The 21,673-nt window shown below is 39.1% G+C and overlaps 1 protein-coding gene across 1 annotated transcript in view; it reads left to right on the top strand.

Annotated features, from left to right (window-relative positions):
- KDM5A (lysine demethylase 5A) overlaps positions 1 to 21,312 on the top strand; it is a 45,600-nt gene extending 24,288 nt beyond the window's left edge. The window contains 11 exon segments of the mRNA XM_030444217.1: positions 2,386 to 2,500; positions 5,618 to 5,973; positions 6,486 to 6,624; positions 7,560 to 7,739; positions 9,472 to 9,633; positions 10,930 to 11,481; positions 12,259 to 12,402; positions 15,728 to 15,887; positions 16,183 to 16,403; positions 18,571 to 18,981; positions 21,100 to 21,312. Coding sequence (XP_030300077.1) covers positions 2,386 to 2,500; positions 5,618 to 5,973; positions 6,486 to 6,624; positions 7,560 to 7,739; positions 9,472 to 9,633; positions 10,930 to 11,481; positions 12,259 to 12,402; positions 15,728 to 15,887; positions 16,183 to 16,403; positions 18,571 to 18,981; positions 21,100 to 21,312 — 2,653 coding nt within the window.
- The last annotated feature ends 361 nt before the right edge of the window (positions 21,313 to 21,673 follow it).

The raw sequence follows: 21,673 nt of genomic DNA, 5'->3' as shown, positions 1-21,673 counted from the left end.
TTAGGCCTGAAAATGTAAGAATCCTGAGGACTTACTGCTTACTAACATCTTTAAGTTTCCTCTCCATCTTACTGTGACTTACTGAGAGGTAGGGCAGGCAGACACAAAAAGGGACAAAAAAACTTGCTTGGGATCTGTTAATAATACTGTTTTCAGATGATTTATGAACTGAAATGTACAGTCCTTTGTAGAAGTCTTGTGTCTGATTGCTGATCAAGTATTTCTCTGTGAGGGATTTGTAGGGTTAGACTACTAGAGGAAAAAAATGCAAACAAAGGAAGACTTGGCTTGAATGTGTTTTAGGTAGCATGGCTAAGTCCATAGCTTAAAACTATGGAAAGAAAAATTGAAATAATTTGATTGCAAAGCAAAATGCTTGAAAAGTAGGAAATGCCAGTTATGGCTGATGAGGCAAGCACAGTTGTATGAATGTGTTATATGAATGAAAGCTGCAGAATGTGTTCTGATGCCAATGGAGTTACTTGAAGAGGGAAAGCAAATGTATCTCGCCAACATTGACTGGGACAAAACCATCTTGAGGAGCAGAGCAATGCAGAGAACAAAACCAGTCCGTAGTTCTGGACAGGTTTTTTCTATTTGCAAAGGGTGTGGGAACTCAGTGATGTATGGCTGAAAAGTAGTGGCTTGCCACAGTGACCAATAGCACTTCAGACTCAGTTTTGTGTGTTACCTGCCTTGCTGTGGCTGTTCCACTCTTAAATCTGTCTACTGGCCCTACCTCAGCAATTTGCTGCTGTGTCCCTTTGTTCTGTTGTCATGAGCCTTCAGCAGTGTGTTCTTCCTGCTCTCCTCTGCATTCTGTGCACTGAATGAAAGTCCCATAGAAAATAATTTGATCAGGTAACCATAATTCTTGTGCCAGCAGTTGTTTGGTAAATTTCTATGGGTTGCATTTCCTCTTAGTAAAAGATTTGGCTTTGTAGTTGGGTGGTTTTTTGCACATGTAGTTTTTTCTGTATAACTTAAGACTTTACAGGGAAGGAAGTTAATATGTAAATATTTTGCTTATTGTAACACCCAGCTTTACTCTACAGAACATCATGCATGTCATAATTGCTTGAATTTGAGCACTGAAATGTTAGGCCACAGATCCAAGGATAATAACACCTGATGTAATTGGAAAGCTACTATAAAATAGAGAAACATTTTTGCTGTATTTGAAGGGCAAAGAAAGCTCTTGTTTGTATTGATTGTGTGTTAGGGTCCTGCTGTCAGAGAGAGGTATGGTCGTGCTGATTTGGGTGAGGAAAGTAACACCAGGGAGGCTGCATTGCCTTCTAAGGAACCATGAAGATGTGTCCAATATTCCAGTCCTATGCCTCTTCCCTGTTGTTGAAAGTTTTGAGTTACTGTGGATAGAGATAGTTGGGTTTTTTCCTGTGGCACTCCACAGCTAGGGACAGAATGCCAGCACAAGCTTTTGGGGAGTGTGCCCTCCTGCAGGGGTGTCTCTTGGAGCACTGCACCCCATGCACTCTAGCACAGGAGTGTTGAAGGCACAAGTCCAGTGCAGCAAACACTCCTCCTCGCTGTTGTAGCCTGACCAATCGTGCAGTGGTTTTTCTACCAAGTTTTGTATACTGTGTAATGATATTGGAGCATTAATCTAAATGTTATGTTTACAATTACATTTAAGTCCATAGGTTAAAAGATTGGATTTTGTTGTTCTCTAATGTTTCTCTAGTAACAAAATGTAGATTCATTAGCAGGGGCAAACTCTTCGATGTTTAAAATCTGTCCTCCTTGTGAAATTGTTGTGCCTGTCAGTGATATGTATGCCAAGTGTTTAATGTTTGCACTGTGTCGCTTTTAAGTTGTCTTCTGCATTCAGTAGGTTTGTGGTACTTGCTGCAACTGATATTTAATAGAAATGTCTTTGCAGAGCAGGTCCTACTCAGTAGCAGTCTTTTCCTATTGCAAGGCCAATGTCAACAATTCTCTGGCTGCAAGAGAGAGCACTTAAGAAAATAAGGCTCCTTTTCAGAGCTTGTTGCTGTTATGTACCTGAAACTTGTTCTCAGTGTCTGTCACAGCAGTCAACTTCTTGAGCTGCCTAAAGCAAGCTTGTTGGGGCTATGTTCTTTTACCTATCTGGAACAAGTCTGATTTGAAGGTCATCAGGACATTGCTGTCTCTAAGGAGCAGGGTGAATTCTCTTGATTCTTACAGGAATTACATTCAATTCAGTGATTTTTGGAATTCATGTGGAGTAGGTTTTCTGTTGTGTTTTTTTTTCTTAATTCTCAAATTACTGATTTTTTTTTTTAACTTCTCAGTAGTCTTGTTAGCTTTCTGTCACTGGAAGTATAGGGATCATCGTCTCATTCATATGCTGTTGTTTAATTATGTCCGTTCATACAGCAGACAGAGCCAGGATAGTGGAAGGACACGGACCAAACTAACTATGGAGGAGCTTAAAGCATTTGTACAGCAGTTGTTCAGCCTGCCCTGTGTTATCAGCCAAGCCCGACAAGTAAAGGTAAGATTGTATCTGTTCCTTGAATATATCCTAGGATGCTTTTTGTTTTGTTTGTGGCTAATTTTTTTTTTTAAATAGTGATGCCTAATGTAAAGGATGAAAAGCTCTTTTTTTTTATGATTAGTACTGTGCTTGCAGAAAAGGATTGAGTGGGATGTTTCATTTCCAGCTTCTAACATAAAGCAAATAACTGCTTTGCAATGACATCTGTGACCTGAAAAAAAAGAAATAAAGTAGTCTGCATCTAACTCAACATTTCCCTGCTTTACTAAGTGATCTTGGTGTTGTCACTGAAATTTTGCTGATGGCATGTTGCTGTCTGTCTAATGGAAGGGTGACCTCTTTCTTGCTCATTAGCAAGCATGTCTTTGGGCAAAGATGACATCTGTACTTTTATGCTAGTCAAAGCAGCTAAAAGCTTGGTTTGGTAGCCTAAGCACAGGTATTTATTTAGTGAGATTTATGACCTGTGCGATGGTCTCAAGTATTGCACCTGTCCTCCATTGCCCTGCTGGAGGAATGTCTTGGGTCTCTTTTGTGGCTATCTCAAACATTATGAAGTATTGCACATGGCAGTCATAGTGTAAGCAACTAAACAGAGCACTTCACTGGGCTGTGTGTGCTTTCTGAGGTCCCTGTTGCAGTGGGTGTGGTCAAATGTGGTTTCCTCAGTATAGCTAAATCAAGATAAATTGTCACTGTCCATGCAGCCCAGTTCTATCTCTCTGAACCAGCTACTCTTATTCTGGCATTTTTAATGCTCTCTGTAGTGATGCAATTTCCAGTTAATTCCTACTCTGTTTTTGGCAGAAACTTCTGAAGGTTATGTTGGTGTGCTTGTTGAGGAGGGAGGGGAAAGCAGAACCATGGTGACAGTTTTTCAGTAAATACTTGTCAGCCTTGCTTTCTAGGTTACAACCCCCTTAATCTGTATGCATGGCTTGCCTCCCTTGTCCTTCATATTTATCTTTGCACCTGTCTTTGAATGAATCTAGACTAATAAGTAATCCAGATCATACTGATTCCCCTGGCTGCTATTATCGTTCATCATTCTGGCAGTCTGTATGATAGTGAGTGTTTTCAGCAGTAATCTTAATTTGTTTCTGTGTCACTGATGATGAAATGTTAAATAGCATTTTGCCTACTAACCAACTTCTGGAAAGCTCCTTCAAGAGCATTGTATTTATTAAGATTTTTTCACCTTGGGAAATGGTTCTTGAGGTACATGTTAACCATTTATGAACCTGTGCATTCCCTGGTGATGCAGTTTTAAGAAGAATATTCTATAGTGCTACATTGAGGTCATAAAATTCTAAACATTACCATATATGCAGCTACTCCTACATAACCAAACATGTAATAGTGTTGTTTGAAATGGTATCTTCATAAGTGTTTCCTAATGTTCATTGTTGATATCATGGAGAGACTTTATATTGGACTTTATTGTTTTCTTTGATATTGGCATGCTGTTGATGAAAACAGGTACTTTCAGAAAACCATTGAACTCCAGGATACACATTTTCCAAGCTAGGTGACTCTAGTCTTACACAGAACAACATCTTTGAAGGATAATTTCCCAGCAGCTGATAAGAGTGGAAGGTGTATTATCAGCCTCATATGAAAGGAGGATTTTACTAGGTCTTTCCAAATACAAACCACTTCCTATTAACTACTTCTTATTAATGATATTTCACCATTTTTATCAATAGACTTATTAGGTTGTTTTCAAAGAAGTTCTTTGTTTCTAATGTATTTTAAACCTGCCTCTAATTAAGACATAATTCATGGGTGGTGGAGCTGGGGGCATACAATAAACTTTTAACAGTTGTAATTTGTAATTTTGTCTAAACATTTCCACCCAACTCTTCCACTTTCCCCAGCCTTAGGAAACTTAGTTTTGTTAAAGTACTCTATGCACGTGTATGTTCTTGAAGCTTCAATGTAGTCACTAACCAGTAAAATAAATACCATTCATGAGCCATAGTCTCCTTGTTTTTGAATGAAGTCAGATAATGAACATTTATGCCTAAGCAATTACTAACTTTCAGCATGGCATTTGAATGCAATTTTCTGTCATAATGAATTACAAAATAATTGTCATGTTGGAGGATGAGTATTTTCTAACACAAAAGGCATAATAATTATTAAGCTGTAATAATTTACTGTTGTCACTATGAAGCATTCAGCATATGTTCCCTAAATCAAAATCCTCATAATGTGGATCTTTTTCTTTTTTTAAAAATGCCTTCTGGTTTCCAGACAGTCATGAAAAGCAGCATCAGATAAAAAAGGGCAGTAAGCTAAGGGTTAGGAAATACAGGTTTTGCTCCTCATTGTGCCATCGACCTGCTGTCAGAAATATCTGTCTTTTTGCAAGAGACCCAGGAGTGAATCAATTGAATATACTGTCTGGATGTCCTTGAAGGAATGTTCTGCAGAGTTACTTTCCTGTTTGCTCTCTTTGATTTTTTCATTGCAGTGCTGAGACATGAGGATGAGGACAACTGCAGCAGTGCAGTTGGTTTTCTGTGAAACTGTCTATTTGCATTACAGAGTGTTGCATTTTCATCTCTTTCCTGTTTCAGATCTAACCCAGGTCTGTTTAAGTAGTAGGCCTGCTTTAGGAACCTGCTGATCATTGTTATTTTAATGATCTTTTGGTATTCAGGTCCTCATGCAACTCTAGTTTGTTCTTCTTCCTCAGCATGTTGTGTTCTGTTGTGTTACCATCTTTACTGTAATGTCCTTGACGCTAGGTTGAAAGGACAATCTGTAGAGGTTTCTTTTCCACCCACTATTTTAAAATTACTGTTAACAGGACTGTGCTTAATACTCGCTGGTTGACAGCTGTAGTTAGTTGTACTGTTTAGGTGCAGAATTTCATCCATCTAATAGGCACAGTGTGTGAAACATTTGGCCAAGTCGGCTCAGGTGGTCTGTAACTTAATGTGTGTCAGACCTAATGGCTTGTGAGGAACTAGCTGGCAGTGTATATAGAAGCTCTGACTTTTTATATGATCTCGTACAGATTCTCAGCTGACTGATCCCACAATCAACTGTCCCTCTTGATTCTATGGACATTTTTTCCTAATTGATTTGTACTGTGTGTTACTTCAGAATCTGCTGGATGATGTGGAAGAATTTCATGAGCGTGCTCAAGAAGCTATGATGGATGAGGTCCCAGACTCTTCCAAGCTGCAGGAGTTGATAGACATGGGCTCTGGCCTTTATGTAGAACTTCCTGAACTGCCAAGGCTGAAGCAAGAGCTGCAGCAGGCACGGTGGCTGGATGAGGTGAGGTCTACCCTCTTGGATCCCCAGAGAGTCACCCTAGATGTGATGAAGAAGCTGATTGACTCTGGCGTGGGCTTGGCACCACACCATGCTGTAGAGAAAGCCATGGCTGAGCTACAGGAGCTGCTTACAGTCTCGGAGAGGTGGGAGGAGAAGGCCAAGGTCTGCCTGCAGGCCAGGTGAGTGTTCTTTTTACAAACAAAGGTCACACACTTGGGGGATTCTTAGCCCCTGTTGAAGACTGTGGTGAAAAGTAGGGCTTTGAAGCTCTAGTGCTTTTATTTTTATTTTTTTTTACCCTACAACAGTTTAGTTGCTCAGGAGTTGTATTTGAGGTTGTTGGTGAGTTGCAGAAGAGTTGATTGGCTGTCATATTGCACAGTGGCAGAAGGCTGTGAATTGCTGCTGTCTTTGTTCACTCCCTCTCAACAACAAAGAGCATGCTGCACAAGACAGCTCCCTTAATGTTAAGGAGTTCTGATGCTGTGCCCTTTTGAACTTGTTTGTGCAAAGTCCATCAACTTTCTCACCTCTCCTGTTATTTGTTAGCTGGTAACACCCTCCAAGAATAGTGCCATGGTGTCCTACACTGCATTGTAATGATGAAGCTGCATCACCAGCTTGTCACATTTATGTCTTTAGTTGACTGGCATTTTGAGACAAGGCTGGAATTGGGTTTTTCTTACTCTAGACCACGCCAAAGCATGATGGCTCTGGAGGGCATCGTGAATGAAGCAAAGAATATCCCTGCGTACCTACCCAATGTCTTGGCACTGAAAGAAGCCCTGCAGCGGGCTAGAGACTGGACAGCCAAGGTGGAGGCTATTCAGGTAGGGGCCACAGCAGGGACTGGTATCTTCTGATTGCATCCTTTTATTATTTTATTATCTTTATTCCTAGCCTCTCTACCCACAAAGTTGACCTGAAGGGAAGTCTTACTACAGCTGTTAAATGTGCTTACTGTAACTCAATTCTTGAATTTATTTTTCTTTTTGTACTTCTGTTTTTCCATTTGCTACCCTGTTTCTCTAGCCCTTCCTTTTATGGATTTCATGGGGTATGTAAAAGCTGACAAATTAATTATGATCCAAATGTTACTCTCAAAAGACCTCACTTGGTATTGAAACTGTTCTGCATACTGTCAATGGATATACTTAGCTGAAGTAGAACATGTTCTGCTCACAGGTCTTCAGTTTTGGAGCTGGCTGTGGAAATGATTCTTTTTGGTTTGTTTCTTTTTCCTCCCCCAAATACCATAAGATTTAATGGCACTGATGGCTGAAGTATTCCGTCTGAAATAGATGAAGTTATGTCATTGTTAGTTCAGTGGTTCCCCATTCTATTGGTCTGCCCATGTAACTTGATCCAAAAGGGATGCAGCTCCTGTAATATTGATCTGGTCTTGATCTCTGGGTATGAGTGGACAAAACTGAGAATCCCAGGTGATTTTGCATCATCCCATGTACAACTCTCAGATGTTGTAGCTTGCAGTTAAGCAGGCAACAGTTAAGACAACCATCTAGAAATGAAATCTTGTCTTAATCCATAGGCCAGCTGGCCATGTCTGAATGGCTGTTAAAATAAAAGCCATATGAGAGGGTTTTAAAAGTATCAGTATGACTGAAACCCTGCCTCACTTGTCTTTCAAATGGAGTTCTGTTTTAGTCATTGGCAAAACAGTGTATGGCTTTTAAACTAAGCTGCCCACTGACACGGTGGTGGAATTGTTGTCTTAGAATTTTTTTTTTTTTTTTTTTTACCCCAGAATGGAAGCAACTATGCCTACCTGGAGCAACTGGAGAGCTTGTCTGCTAAAGGCCGCCCGATACCGGTGCGTCTCGATGCTCTGCCCCAGCTGGAGTCACAGGTGGCTGCAGCTCGGGCCTGGAGAGAGCGCACGGGAAGAACTTTCCTGAAGAAGAACTCCAGCTACAGCCTGTTACAGGTGAGCAGCAGACACTTGTGTCTTACTCTTCAGAAACTGACTTTGACCCTGTGTGGTCTGGAAGGAGCAATTCATTCAATTAACGGAAGATTACAGCTCTTGAGAATAAAATATAATAAAAAAACTTAACTTGTTAAGTGAAAAGAATAAAAAAGGCAAAAAGTCTGGCTAGTCCTTTTTATGGATAGACAGATAACTCCTTTTTGGGAGGGAAAGTAAAGGATTTCTCCTTTTGTGTAACTGTACAAAATTACACCTGAAATGAATATAGAAGCTGTCTTTAATTGATGGATGTTTTAACTTGTTCCACTGCTTAAATTCTAAGGAAATAGATTATATATATTTTATAAGCTGTTTAACTATAAGAAAAATAAGTCAACTGCCATTTATATGATTTCAGTGAACGTAGTCACTGCCTATGTTATAATAAAAAACATTCATTTGTTTGAAGGTTTATTAAATCAACCTGACAAGCTTTCCTTTTCTAGGGAAAACAGTTCCAGTTCTTTCAATGCTTTCTTGTAGGCTGCTTTTTTCATACTCTTATCCTGTTACCGTTCTCCAAAATCTGTCTTAAGCTTTAGTGGAATGTCTAAAACCAGACAGAGTCCTCTCACTGTGGCTTTCCTAGTGCCACATGAAGTGCAATAATTACATCTTGTCTCAAAGGGCATACTTCTTTTTAATGTTTCCCAATGGGCACCTTCTCTACTGCAACATCATATTGATTTCTTTTCATTTGGTGATGCACTCTAGATCCAAAACTTTTCTCTTTCCTGCTTCCTAACCTAGTTATTGAATACATTCTGGTTTTACACTTGACTGTTTTTTCAATTGTATAGGTTTAAACTTTCCTATATTGAATTTAATTTGCTAGATTTTTTTATATAAGGTATGTGTTCCAATTAATCTAGATTACTGTAAATTCAGATCTTGTTCTTAAGAGTGCTTTCTGCCTTCATGTTTGATATTAAAAGACATGAAGCGTATTTTTTAGGTTTTTTCAGGCAATATATTTCTGATGTAAATGTGAAATCGTGGCAGATCTTTTAGATTTTGAATTGATGAAGGGGCTTGAGGTGAATGTTAAACTACTGATATCTGTGTACATTGTTCTCTCAAATTTATACTAAGTATGACGTATATGGGATGGAATACTCTGTTTGGTCAATTCTGGCATCTATCTGTGTGGACCTCCCCAAAGGATGGGTTCAGGTGGGACCTCTTTACTCCTTCTGGAGGGTAAAATGTTCCTCAGAGCTGAGCAGTGTCCTTGGCTCTGCACACCAGTCTCGAGCAGTAACTATAAACATCAAGTGTTATCAGTCCTAGAAGCAGACACTGTCTGAGAAACTTGCTGTTAATTTCAGCAAGTGCAGCTACTTACAAGAGACCTAGCTGAAAGTAGAAGTACAAGACAGAAAATTGCCTTTATCCTGGCCCAAACCAGGACAGTACGGTATACATTTTTTAATTTAGTCATGAAAACATAATGGCTTTCAAGTTGACCTGCCACATCAGTGTTGTGCTGATTGCATTCAAATTCCAGATGCATGAAATAATTGTATCCTTTCCTGTTTATTTCTCTTTTTCTTAGCATTGACAGATAATAAAAGGTGTTAGATTGCTGAATATTCTTTGCTTTTGTATGTCCCTGAAATCTTAACATGAGAACTTCTTGCTTGTTCTAGGCATCCTTGGTCCTAACTGTGAGTTTTCTTGCTGGTTACAGGTTCTGAGCCCTCGAACTGATATTGGTGTTTATGGGAGCAGTAAGAACAGGCGGAAGAGGGCAAAGGAGTTGATGGAGAAGGAAAAGGAGAAAGATCTTGACTTGGAATCCCTAAGTGAACTCGAGGATGGTCTAGAGGAGGCCAGAGACACTGCAGCTGTGGTAAGGAGCAATGAAAGGTAGTGTCTCCTGATATGTGGGTTTAATTTGTCTCTAATATGTGTAGAAGGCCTTTGGGAGAACTGATAAATGAATCTTACTGAAATGTGTATCTCTGTAGTAAGATGTTTGACACAAGAGTATAGTTCAGCTTTAATTGCAATGAAAGTAGAGGAAAGCACAGTTCAGAGGGTAAGTGCTGACATTTAATGTGCGCTGTGTGTAAGACTTAAATGCTCTTGGGGTAGTATCTGCAGCGGCTTGTATAATATTAACAGTGTTTCTGTAATACCATCTTAAAAATGTGGTATGAGGCTCCAGCTCTACCTTAAACAGTACGAAGATATATTTCACGGAATCCTAGAATATTAGAGGTTGGAAGGGGCCTTGAAAAATCAAGTCCAACCCCTTTGCCAGACCAGGATCACCTAGTGTAGGTCACACAGGAATGTATCCAGATGGGTTTTGAATGTCTCCAGAGGAGGACACTCCACAACCTCACTGGGCAGCCTGTTCCAGTGTTCTGTCACCCTCCATGTTAACCAGCTATCTTAGGACCCTTTGCTAAGGCTGAGAGGCTGATGTAGTTGGGGGAGTGATCCTGCAGGATCCAGGTGGATCTTGCTCTGGCAGGGGGGGTTGGACTCAATCTTGAGAGATCTTTTCTAAACCCCTAACATTCTATGATTCTGTGAATGTTTTTGTTCCCTCGTTGTTGGGAGGATATTCATGCAGCTTAGTTGCAGAATTTGCTGCCCTTTCTCTGCAAACAAAGAAATCATATGCAAGCTCATTAATGTGGCTTATAACATAGTCTTTTTAACTTATGCTTTGTTGTAGTTATCTGAATGGAGATACTGAGGAAATGCTAATAGCTTAAGAAATGTATATGGTCACTTATATACTCCTGTTGCTAAATCAACTTTAAAATGGTGCTCAGCTGCATTGTCTTGGTAGACAGAGGGAGGGAACTGATTCTGACTTCTTGTCTGGAGTCAAAACTTGGTCTTCTTTTGGCCTTATGACAGATTTAATTAAGATCTTTGTAGACAGGGAGAAGATTTATCTCAAGTTTACAAAAGATCTTTGTCAGAAGGTTTCAGAGTAATGACTAATGGAGGGGGAGGAGGAGATACTTTAGCTAAAGGTTTAATTAGATCACACAGCACCTAAATTTTGTGCTAGTTGAACTGTGAAGATCTCTTGATACAGTTTTGTTTTTTCCTATCCTACATTCCTAATACAACAATTTCTCTTAGCTGTGAAGGTCATAAACTGCTTTTTGCCTTTCCTGTGTAGGTGGCTATATTCAAGGAGCGGGAGCAAAAGGAGATAGAAGCCATGCATGCTCTCAGGGCAGCTAACCTGGCCAAGATGACGATGGTGGATCGAATCGAAGAGGTGAAATTCTGTATCTGCCGCAAAACAGCAAGTGGATTCATGTTACAGTGTGAGCTGTGCAAAGACTGGTTTCACAGTGGCTGCGTGCCCCTTCCCAAAACAAGTTCTCAAAAGAAGGGTTCCAGTTGGCAGGCCAAAGAAGTGAAGTTTTTGTGTCCACTTTGTATGCGTTCTCGAAGGCCACGGCTCGAGACAATTCTGTCCCTGCTGGTGTCCCTGCAGAAACTGCCCGTGCGACTGCCAGAGGGGGAGGCCTTGCAGTGCTTAACAGAACGTGCCATGAGCTGGCAGGACCGGGCACGGCAGGCTTTGGCCACGGACGAGCTGTCCTCTGCTTTGGCCAAGCTTTCTGTGCTCAGCCAGCGAATGGTAGAGCAGGCAGCACGGGAGAAAACAGAGAAAATAATCAGCGCAGAGCTACAGAAAGCAGCAGCCAACCCAGACCTTCAGGTAGGGATGTGATTATCTTACTCTTTACTGTGCTTGTCCTTCTTTAGCGTGCTGAAATGCCTTATCTTTCTTGGAGAAGGTTGGGAGAGAGATGGGGCAGTTAAAAATCTGAGAATTAGACGTATTGAAATGACTGGGTTCAGTGCTCCTCAGTGTTGGGCCATGGCTGGAGTCAGTCACAGGCTGCTGCAGGAACAGCTCTGTTGCTTTGTACTCACTGTCAATAGCAGCTGCTGATGGTGCCTGTGGGGAACATCAGCTCAGATACACCAGCTGGCTAAGGGCCTGAAGATGTGTGAAGCAGGGGTTACTTAAGTGTCCAAATTCCATTTTCTTCTTGACAGAATCAAAAGTCTTAATGTTTATTATTTTTCAGGGATTGTCATTCTTAGGCATTTGATGTCCTGATATTAAATTTCAGTGAGGACTGTAGGCAAACACTGATACTTTTACAACTGATCTCTTCATCCTGTGATTGGGATCAGATAATACTGTGGTGCAGTAGTTTGTACAGCCATGGGCTATAATTTGGTAGTACTGAACAGCAATTTCTAGATCTTCCTAATCACTATTATTCAAAAATCTAACAGAACCTTTTCCTTGGACATTTCCCTATCTTTCTTCAAATATTGCTTTAACTAGGCTTTTCTTTGACTGTCCAGGCAGTTATCCTCAGGCCAAAATACCCACTGATTCCTTTATCAGTAATTTTTTGGTTTTTTTTTAATATTTTTCTGGAAATTTTTTTAAATTCTTTTGTTCCATTTTTTTTTTTAGGGACACTTGACTAGTTTCCAGCAATCAGCCTTTAACAGAGTGATAGGGAGTGTGTCCTCATCCCCACGGCAGACTTTGGATTATGATGATGAAGAGACAGACTCTGATGAAGACATTAGGGAAACTTATGGCTATGACATAAAGGTAAGTAATCCAGTGTGGCTTCCCTTCGTGGAAGAGAACATCTATTTTTTATTAATTCAATTTATCTCAGATTTTTTTTCATCTCAAGCTATCTATGTACAATGTGCCCTGGCTTCTTTTGCAGAAGTACTTCTTGATTTTATATTGATGTCTCAGTTTTGTCATGCTTTTATTCAGAATGCCCTGTTTGAGTTTCAAAAGTGCTAAGGAAAGCACTTCCTTGGTGCTAATGAAAAAGATGGGTTTCTCAAGGAATTTGTATCATAATGTCATGGAGGATGAGCATTGTCTCTATGCCTGATTCAGGATATCATGAATCATAAATGAGTAAGTGTCTATATGGAGAGTTCTTCCAACAGTTTTTGTTACAGATAAAAAACTGGCCTTTGGAAACTCCATGCCCTATAAGAAATTTCCTGATGACAGAACCTTTACATTTTCATACCTTTCTGTTCATTCAGCCTCTCCTACATAAAGGAAGTACATGTGTTTGGGTTTAGATGTGTGGAAGTACTCAGGACTTGATGTCAGGATTGTGTGGTAAAATCAGTGTCTGCATTCACTTCAGAAATTGTAACTAAATTGTAACTAAATTTTTAAAATACTTGAATTATAGAAGAACTGTCTTGAGAAAAGGCAATTATAGAGATAGCCAAGTGTTTTCAATATGGTGTATTTCATTTCAGAACTTCTGTAATGCCCTTTAATGTAGTGACAAAGGTAATGCTACTGTTTATTGTGCAGTGCTTTCTTTTTAGTAATAGTGCCATATATACCTTAAAAATGCTAACTTGAAAGATAGCATGGTTGTTTAAAACCTTTTTAGGCAGATTTTCTGTTTTAAAAAAGGACAGCAAATTTTCCAGCGATGTTTTTCTGCATTTTTAATACTTTGTTTTTAAGCACCATTCTACAAATACACACTATAAGACAAATGTCTTGTAGTCCCATGTGAAATGCCAACAAGAGTGCATTGCAATTTGGTGTTACAGCTTTTAATTAAATTAGTTTTGTATTTTAAAAATATATTCAAAACTGTTCTTTGCATCAGGAGTCGTAAAAAGACATTTCTGAAAGATGTGGCATTTTCTGAGGCTGTGATAAAGCATATGTCAAGAGAGATGGCATATGCTTGTCAGTAACTGAGAGTTTTGCAGGAGTGTAGTTTCATTTGTTTAATGATCCTGTTGTCATGATTTCAAAATCTGTTGCTTAACCCTTTTGATTTGTATGTCCATCATCACTATATGTAATTTTGAAAACCTAAAAATAACAATCTGTCAAAGCAAAGTTGATAGAGACCAGAAATATCTTTTGCTAGGTCAACTAAGATGGTTTGAATAGAAGGCAAGTCTTCAGACAGCTAAATTCTTCACGTCTAAACTGAGAGCAGAAGAGTTCAGAAGCAATAGCAAAGTTGCTCAGAGTTTAATTACTTTCCTACTTTGGGTTTCAGGGGTTGTTTTTTCTCAGTTTGTGATCTATAAACATTTTCCAGTGGAGAGATGTGTTTAAAAAAAAAAGGAAAAAAAGGTATATAGATCATGATGCATCAAGTATGAATTTGCTCGTAGTAAATTCTTGTGGACCCTGTAGAAATAATCCTTGGATCCCTAAAGTCCATAGATTTATTTCTGAGAATTGTGGTCTTGGACTTCTCAAAGTACAGCAATGGTTAGAAAAATGGATGTGAAAAGGTCTGCTTGATTATATCATGCTTCTTTTAATTAAAACATGACTCTTGCCAGCAAATACTTTAATTATGAGTGTGACAGCTAGATTTCTTTTAAGATTTGTTCCAAGAAGACTCATCAAATTTACTGTAAATTTTCTTCATCTTTCATTTTTCTCATATATTTTTTCTTATTCCTTTGCACCTGTGTTACCTATTGCCACCAAATGGTGATATCTTTTTATATTTTTTTTCTGTCAGCCCTGAACTTTCTCTAAGGTAATGTAATATGATGTTCAAAAGAAGATCTCGTACAACATATAATCTTTATTGTGTAGGGAAAAATACTTTCTTCTTTCTGAAAAAATTTATTCTACCTTTTCATCTGGATAATTTAAATCTCAGTTTCTCACTTCTGGTTCTGTACTGAAGTCATTACTGTGCACTTCACTTCCTTTTATTAAACATGTAACTGAAAGCCAGACAGAGGTTACCATTCTTAAATTCCCTTTTTATGTCATGAAATGACAGTGTCTGTGTGGTACAATATCCTGAGCTGACCATTTTGGGACCCACACAGCTAATCCTCAGGTAAATATTGTCAATAACTGTTCTACAGCCTTTTTCTTCTTTTAAGCCCGCTTGTTTATTACTGTTTTCTTAAAGATTTCAGTCTTGCATGGCATGCTAAGATGTTTAACTCATTGGCCAATTTCATCACAAGTGTGACAGGGTAGCTGAGTTCCGGAAAGTGCTGTGGAAATAGACATCTGGTTGAGGAGATGATCCTTACTAATTTTGCCTGCAGGGGGGTGAGTAAGAGGGAGAAATTAGTACTAGGGGGCATCAGGGAACTGACTCAGATGAGCTTGTACCTTCTCTGGATTTTCTGCCTAGTGGAATATCAACTCAAAGTTTCCCCCACCATGAAGATATTCCTAAATCTCTTCTCTTACTGTATCCACCTGTATCTGGAGGCTTGTGTCACATTTTAGAGTGTGATGTATAAAGTCAAACATCCATCCTAAGCAGTGCATTGAGCTGAGCACGAGCCCTTGCCATTGTTATTTTGTTCATGGAAGCACAGCCCTCTTCTCATATTTGGCCCTATCTTAAAATGGCTCAGGACTGCCCAATCCCAGGGTAACCTTTACTTGTTTGCCATTATGTTGATATTTGGTGCTGAGCTGGTGCTGCACCCCATTTTTTCCTTCACCTGTAAGATCTTTAATTTCTTTCTGTAGTAACCATTATTTGCTCAGCATACCCCTGCTTTACTGAAGATGGCAGTCTTTGTGGTCTTGCAGTCACATTTCTCATGTAAAAACACCTTATGTAGGCTAAGAGCAAGTCTCTATCATTATGTTGAGTTTTGAAGACCATATTTGAGGGATGGCTGAGTGAGGAAACCTATCATTTATTTCTCATGCACTGACTATAAGCCTGTTAACCTATCTTCATAGTTGCTGTGTTCACACACCATCTAAGTAGGGGTGTAACTTCTACCTTCTGTACATAGTTTTGATGTCTCTATGGGATGCTTCAAAGGTAGGGGCTTAGGAACAGCAGACTGGTCAGTCTTAGTAGAATTTACTCTGAAGTAGCTATTTTCTGGAATCTAGATGTTGCATGTTTTCTGTGGGTCTCTTTCAGGACAATGCCAGTGTAAAATCTTCCAGCAGTTTGGAGCCCAATTTATTTTGTGATGAGGAAATCCCCATTAAATCCGAGGAAGTGGTAACGCACATGTGGACTGCTCCCTCATTCTGTGCTGAACATGCATATTCATCAGCTTCTAAAAGCTGCTCTCAAGGTATTTACTTTTGTATACGTTGAGATAAAATTGAAGATAGCTGGGTTGAGCAGTCATAAAGGAGGGGAACTGCTCTGTTGCCTGTGCTACTAGTAGTAGAGGATATGTTGTCTGTAAGAAGGTACAGTAGATTCACATTGCAGTCAATTTCATGATGTCTGCTGTATAAACCTGTGTCAATGGTTTTTGCTTGGGATTGTCTCCGTCCTTAGATGTTTCTTGTAAAAAGTGTATAATTTGTTTTGGTTTTGGTCTCTTTCTTTTATACTTATATGACTTGCCTCGTCTCCGAAAGGTTCTAGCACACCAAGGAAGCAGCCTCGGAAGAGTCCACTGGTACCTCGCAGTTTGGAGCCTCCTGTATTGGAGCTTTCACCTGGAGCAAAAGCTCAGCTAGAAGACCTAATGATGGTAGGAGATCTGCTGGAGGTGTCACTGGATGAGACTCAGCACATCTGGCGGATTTTACAGGCTACTCATCCACCCTCTGAGGACAGGTTCCTTCATGTCATGGAGGTATGGGGACTCAAAGAAATATTCTGGTGTGGGAACAGAAAAAAAAAACCAACCCCACGTTATTTTGTTGGGTTTTTTTAAAAATAAAATCTTGTGTAGTTGAGTGTTTAGTTACTTGACTTGTTTGGATTTCAAATGGGAAGTAGCAGGTTCTGGAAAATAACAGTATAAGAGATCCAAAAATTCAGTTCTTAATCAGTCATGCCATAGCCCTGTCCTCCATTGTCAACCATATTTAGAACAGGTTTCTCAGGCACTTCCATACATAAATCTTTTTTTAGAAAATAAAAGATTAGGGAAGGAAATGCAGTACTTGTTTATGCTGACAATCAGACCTATTCTGTGAAAGAATGACAAATATTTAGGAAGATGGAAAGTCTACATTTAGCTCATATAACTTGATACTTGTATGTTGCTGAACTGCTACTATTACTGGGAAAAGAACACTCTTAAAAATCTGGTTTTGTAATGCAGGTAGTTTCCTATCTCTGTAGGTAGTTTCCTTCTCTGTAATGCAGAGAAGTTTCCTATTCCTCAGAGTAACATAGATGTGACAATTATTTATTATGCTTGAAGTTGTGCTGATCACTTTGCTTAGCTGGCAATGAATGAGGCAGGTTTATCTGATTCTGAGGTCTAGACCAAGTCATTTGGCTTTAAAGGGATGTGAAGGTAAACCCCTCGGTTATGGAGATGTATTGGAAGCCATCCTTTGTCATCTGTCAGCTAAAGTTTGGCATCAGTTTTAACCACGTGTAATTATGGAGTATATGATTGTTTCTTGGGTTGCTGAGCTGCGTGGGGAATGCATTGAAGAATGTTCTTTCTTGACTTTTTAGTAGAGTACAGTAATATAAGATGGAAGGTTACATGCTGTGAAGAGAGAGGTTAGATGAGCATAATAAATCGGTTGTCTCTCACTTCCTGAGTGCCATCCATGTACAACGGATGAGTTAAGGTGTTGCCAAACTGCCATCAGTTAGGACAGGGCTATAAAGCTGACCCTGCCTCCAAAGAAGTACTGCTTTACTGTGTTTTGCCCCAAGTATTTTGCTTGATAAGCTTAATGTTCTTTTAATATAACAGTTTTGGCATGAAATGTATTAAAAACCAGTTTGAATGACAGTAAATGGCAATTTATAAGAAGTATGTCAGACATATTAATAGTAAGCACTTTTTGGGGGTGGTTGGATGGAGAGGTGGGGTAAGAGGGTCTATATGTTTTAACATTTTCTGGTTAACCCTCATGAATACTTCTTTAGCCAGAACTACTCATTTTTAATTGAATACCTTCTACAGCTATTTGCATGCCAAATAGTCTTCTGTGGAAACAATCTTAAGATGATTTGGTTTTGTGTGGAATAGCTATATTGAGTAATGTACAGTGAACAGTCTTCTTCTGGTTTATAGTATGTCCTTAATCTATTAATAACTATGAAGTTTGAAGTATATAGTTGGATTAACAGAAATGGAGTCAGTCCTGTTTGTGCAAAGAAGCTACCATGTGGATCTTTCAGATATAAATAGGACCTGTCACTGTGGATGCTACCTGCAGTGACAGAGTTTGCAAATTTTAAGCTTCACTTCTGACCTGAATCTGCTGTTTAAGATTTTTTTAATGATGCCAGAATATTTACGATGTATTTCAGTTTGGAAGCTATTCAAATAATGGATCTGTTACTTTCTTCTCTTGCTTGACTTGATGATACATTTTAAGAACTCGCCAACTGTTCTTTTTTAATCTCCAGAATGTCAATTGCTTTCTCTCAAAAATAATTACAGGCAAGACTGACCTAGAATGAAAAATAAGCACGAGCATCTAACAAATGATTAATCTTCTCAATTTCTGTTAAAAAGTAATGTGAGAATGGTATTGTAATTATTTCTATTCTGCCTCTTTACCCTTGCTGGTGATTTATTTTTCCCACTTGACATCTTTGATTCATTGTACCTTTGACACAGTTGATAGACAGTTATAATTTTTTGCTAGTGTAGTAAAAATAAAGTTGAGCCCTATTTTGCTTGGAATTTGTAACAGTATATTGTTGAGTAGGTTTCTTTATACCATGTCAGCGTAATGGTGGAGATAAGTACATCCCTCAAACCACAGGTTTGCACTACATGGAAATTTACATTTGAATTTTTTTTTCTCACCCTTTCTATGAAGGATGACAGCATGGATGAGAAACCACTGAAAATGAGAGGAAGAGACTCTTCTGAGAGGAAGCGGAAACGAAAGCTGGAGAGAGCAGAGCAGTTCTTTGGAGATATGAAGCAAAAATCTAAAGAGCTGAAAAAACTGGAAAAACCCAAAAAGAAGAAGCTAAAGCTCACCATGGATAAGACAAAGGAGCTAAACAAGCTGGCAAAAAAACTTGCAAAGGAAGAGGAGCGGAAGAAGAAGCGAGAGAAAGCAGTTGTTGCAAAGGTGGAACTAGCAAAGGAGAGCACAGAGAAAAAAAGAGAGAAGAAGGTTCTAGATATTCCTTCCAAGTATGACTGGTCAGGAGCAGAGGAGTCAGATGATGAGAACGCTATATGTGCTGCACAAAACTGCCAGAGGCCCTGCAAGGACAAAGTGAGTTTTTGCTTAGTTCCTTCATCAGCAGTTCCATACAAAGTCATAAACCCCAGTGCAGTTTAATAATAAGGTTGAACAGCATGAGCATCAAAAGTGGTATGGTTGGAAAGAAGAGAGGATGGAGTAGTACCTGGATAGATACACAGATAATAGAAATTCCTTATTCTCTTAGGCACTTAAACACAGGAGAATAACGTGGATAGTTAGAATCTGGGAAAGGGTACTCTGTCTTGGTTGGGACGTCTAACCTCTTCAAGCTGTGTTAATTTTTTTTCTGGCAGATGTGCAGCAACCATTGAGTATTGTTTGACTCAGATGGAAAAGTTCCTAACTTGAGTGTGGTTTTGAGCAGAAGTGGGATGTGGCATGGTCCTAAATGAAGTAAAGTTCACACAGTCTGTGAACAGTGATGCTGCAAGCTGCAGTGCTTCCCTTTTCTTACTGGAGATGAATAATCCATTATTTTAGACCTGGTTGGATTATTACATAAGAAACTTGTTCGGCCTTTTCCTGTGGTGTACAGACTGTCCTGATGACAGCTTTCAGTACTGACTAATTTATGATTAAAAATGCTTTTTTTCAGAATTTTTTTTTCTGCTATTTAGAAAGGAAAAAAAAAAGATAGTTCCCCAAAAAAACCCTGTGGGTTTGACACTGCTACATTGGCTTGCACAAGAGGGATTAGGAACAAATACAAATACCAAGAACTTATTTCTTGTCTTGCAAAATTGAAACATTGACTACCAGTGTTCATTTGAGCACTTAAAAAGATAAGTTAAAAGACCAGTTTGGAGTTCTTAAACTTAGACTAAGTTAGAACTTACCCAGAATGATTCAAAAGATGATGCAGTCTTTGTACCACTGATCTGTTTACTTCACAATTCTAATTAGCTTGTATTAGTACATTTTTATTCAAATTGAGATTTCAGCACAGGAGGAAAGTGTCATAAAGTTCATATGATAAAGTTATAGTAAATTTGTCAAACTTCTACAAGTTAAACTGAGTAAAATTCCAGATTGTGTCATCAGATCTCTTAACAGAATGACTTTCTGTTTTTGTACATTCAGTGGGTTAATGTCATACAAGTAAAAAATGGCAAATACAAGAAAACAGTCTATAGGCTTAACAGCTGCAGCTGTTACTGCCCATTACTAATCACTTCCAAAAGTATGTTCAGGAAACTGAAGTAAAATCCTGAGCTGTTAGTATTCTTCATTTTAGATAAGTTGCAACTACTGTTATTCTTCTAATATATTTTTCCTTTTCATGTAACACATTTTGATCTTAATTTTATATTTGCATTCCCCTGTAAGGTGGAAGCAGAACAACAGCAGTAACAGGTTTTATAGCTGTACATGCCAATACAGTTAGGAATCTTTGTTCCCTATCTTGCAGGTCTCACTTTCTGCCCCCAGACTCAAATTAACACATACTCAGGGAATTACAGAAATTTAATAATTCGTATCTTTCCCCCTTCCTAAGTTTTAACTTAATTTTAATTTCATTTACATTTTAATTTTAATTTTCCTGATTGTTCTAGAGCAAGCATAGCTCAAAGTTTGAAATACTTTACCTTAAATGTTCTGATGCATTGGAGTTAGTTTGTGGGCATTTTATGGTATTTGTTGCCAGCTGTATACCTGATATCTATCTGGTAGAAAGTATTAAATCTGCTGCTGTCATGTGGCTTTATTTTTTTTTCTGAAAGTGCAATTTTTAAGTTGCAGAAGCTACCATTTAATAATGCAGTCGGAGGGGATATATGTAATTTAGGATGTGCATTTGTAGATTTGTCTTTCATTTGAGACCCGAGTGTCATCTTCCGTAGCAGCAGAGTGTGTGCTTGTTTTGTGATGCTCTAAAGATGCAAGAGGGGAGAGAAGGTTTGCTGAAAGAGTGTGGGGATTTTTTGTTTAGGTTTGTTTTTTTGTTTGTTTGGTTTTTTTAATAAAGCAGCTTGTTAAAATAAGCTGTATAGGGGTATTGATTTGTGCCCAAGATTGTGCCTTCTGTGTTCTAGGTGTGTCGCGTGCCTTTACAGAAGATACTTTCTTCACAGAAAAACTGCCCATCTGTCTTTCCTTGTAACATGTCACTGGTCTGATCTCTTGCAGGTAGACTGGGTGCAGTGTGACGGTGGCTGTGATGAGTGGTTTCATCAGATTTGTGTTGGTGTCTCTCCGGAAATGGCTGAGAATGAGGATTACATCTGTATAAACTGTGCAAAGAAGCCAATGCAGGGACCAAGTAGCCCTGCTCATGCACCACCTCCTCCTTTCTTATTGAGCTACAAATTACCAATGGAAGATCTTAAGGAGACAAGTTAGCAGCTACTCGATGCCTGGAACTTGTTGGGAAACGGACCACTGAAACCCTACAGAAAGAGAGAGGGTTTGAAGCTAATGTAGCCACTGAGCTTCACTTCCAAGGATGTACAGACCTGCAGCAGAGTTGGTCCCTTCCTTACAGCTGGCTTCCTTCACACAATGGGGGCATCAAGGCACAGCACTACCAACTCATCTATGCAGACACCACCTGATTAGGAGCTCCAGCCAGTGATGTTTGGCTTGAGCATTTCCATCTTTGAGTGTGGCTGTTGCCCTTAGAGACTGAGCAAACCCCAGGCTGTTAGATTAGACACTTCAGGGTGTTAGAAGTACATGTTGGCCATGTACATGGAGCTGGCCT

This window comes from Calypte anna, chromosome 1, assembly GCF_003957555.1.
Source record: "Calypte anna isolate BGI_N300 chromosome 1, bCalAnn1_v1.p, whole genome shotgun sequence".
Taxonomy (NCBI): domain Eukaryota; kingdom Metazoa; phylum Chordata; class Aves; order Apodiformes; family Trochilidae; genus Calypte; species Calypte anna.
The sequence above is the reverse complement of the archived record's forward strand: the minus strand, read 5'-3'. Positions and strand labels throughout refer to the sequence as shown.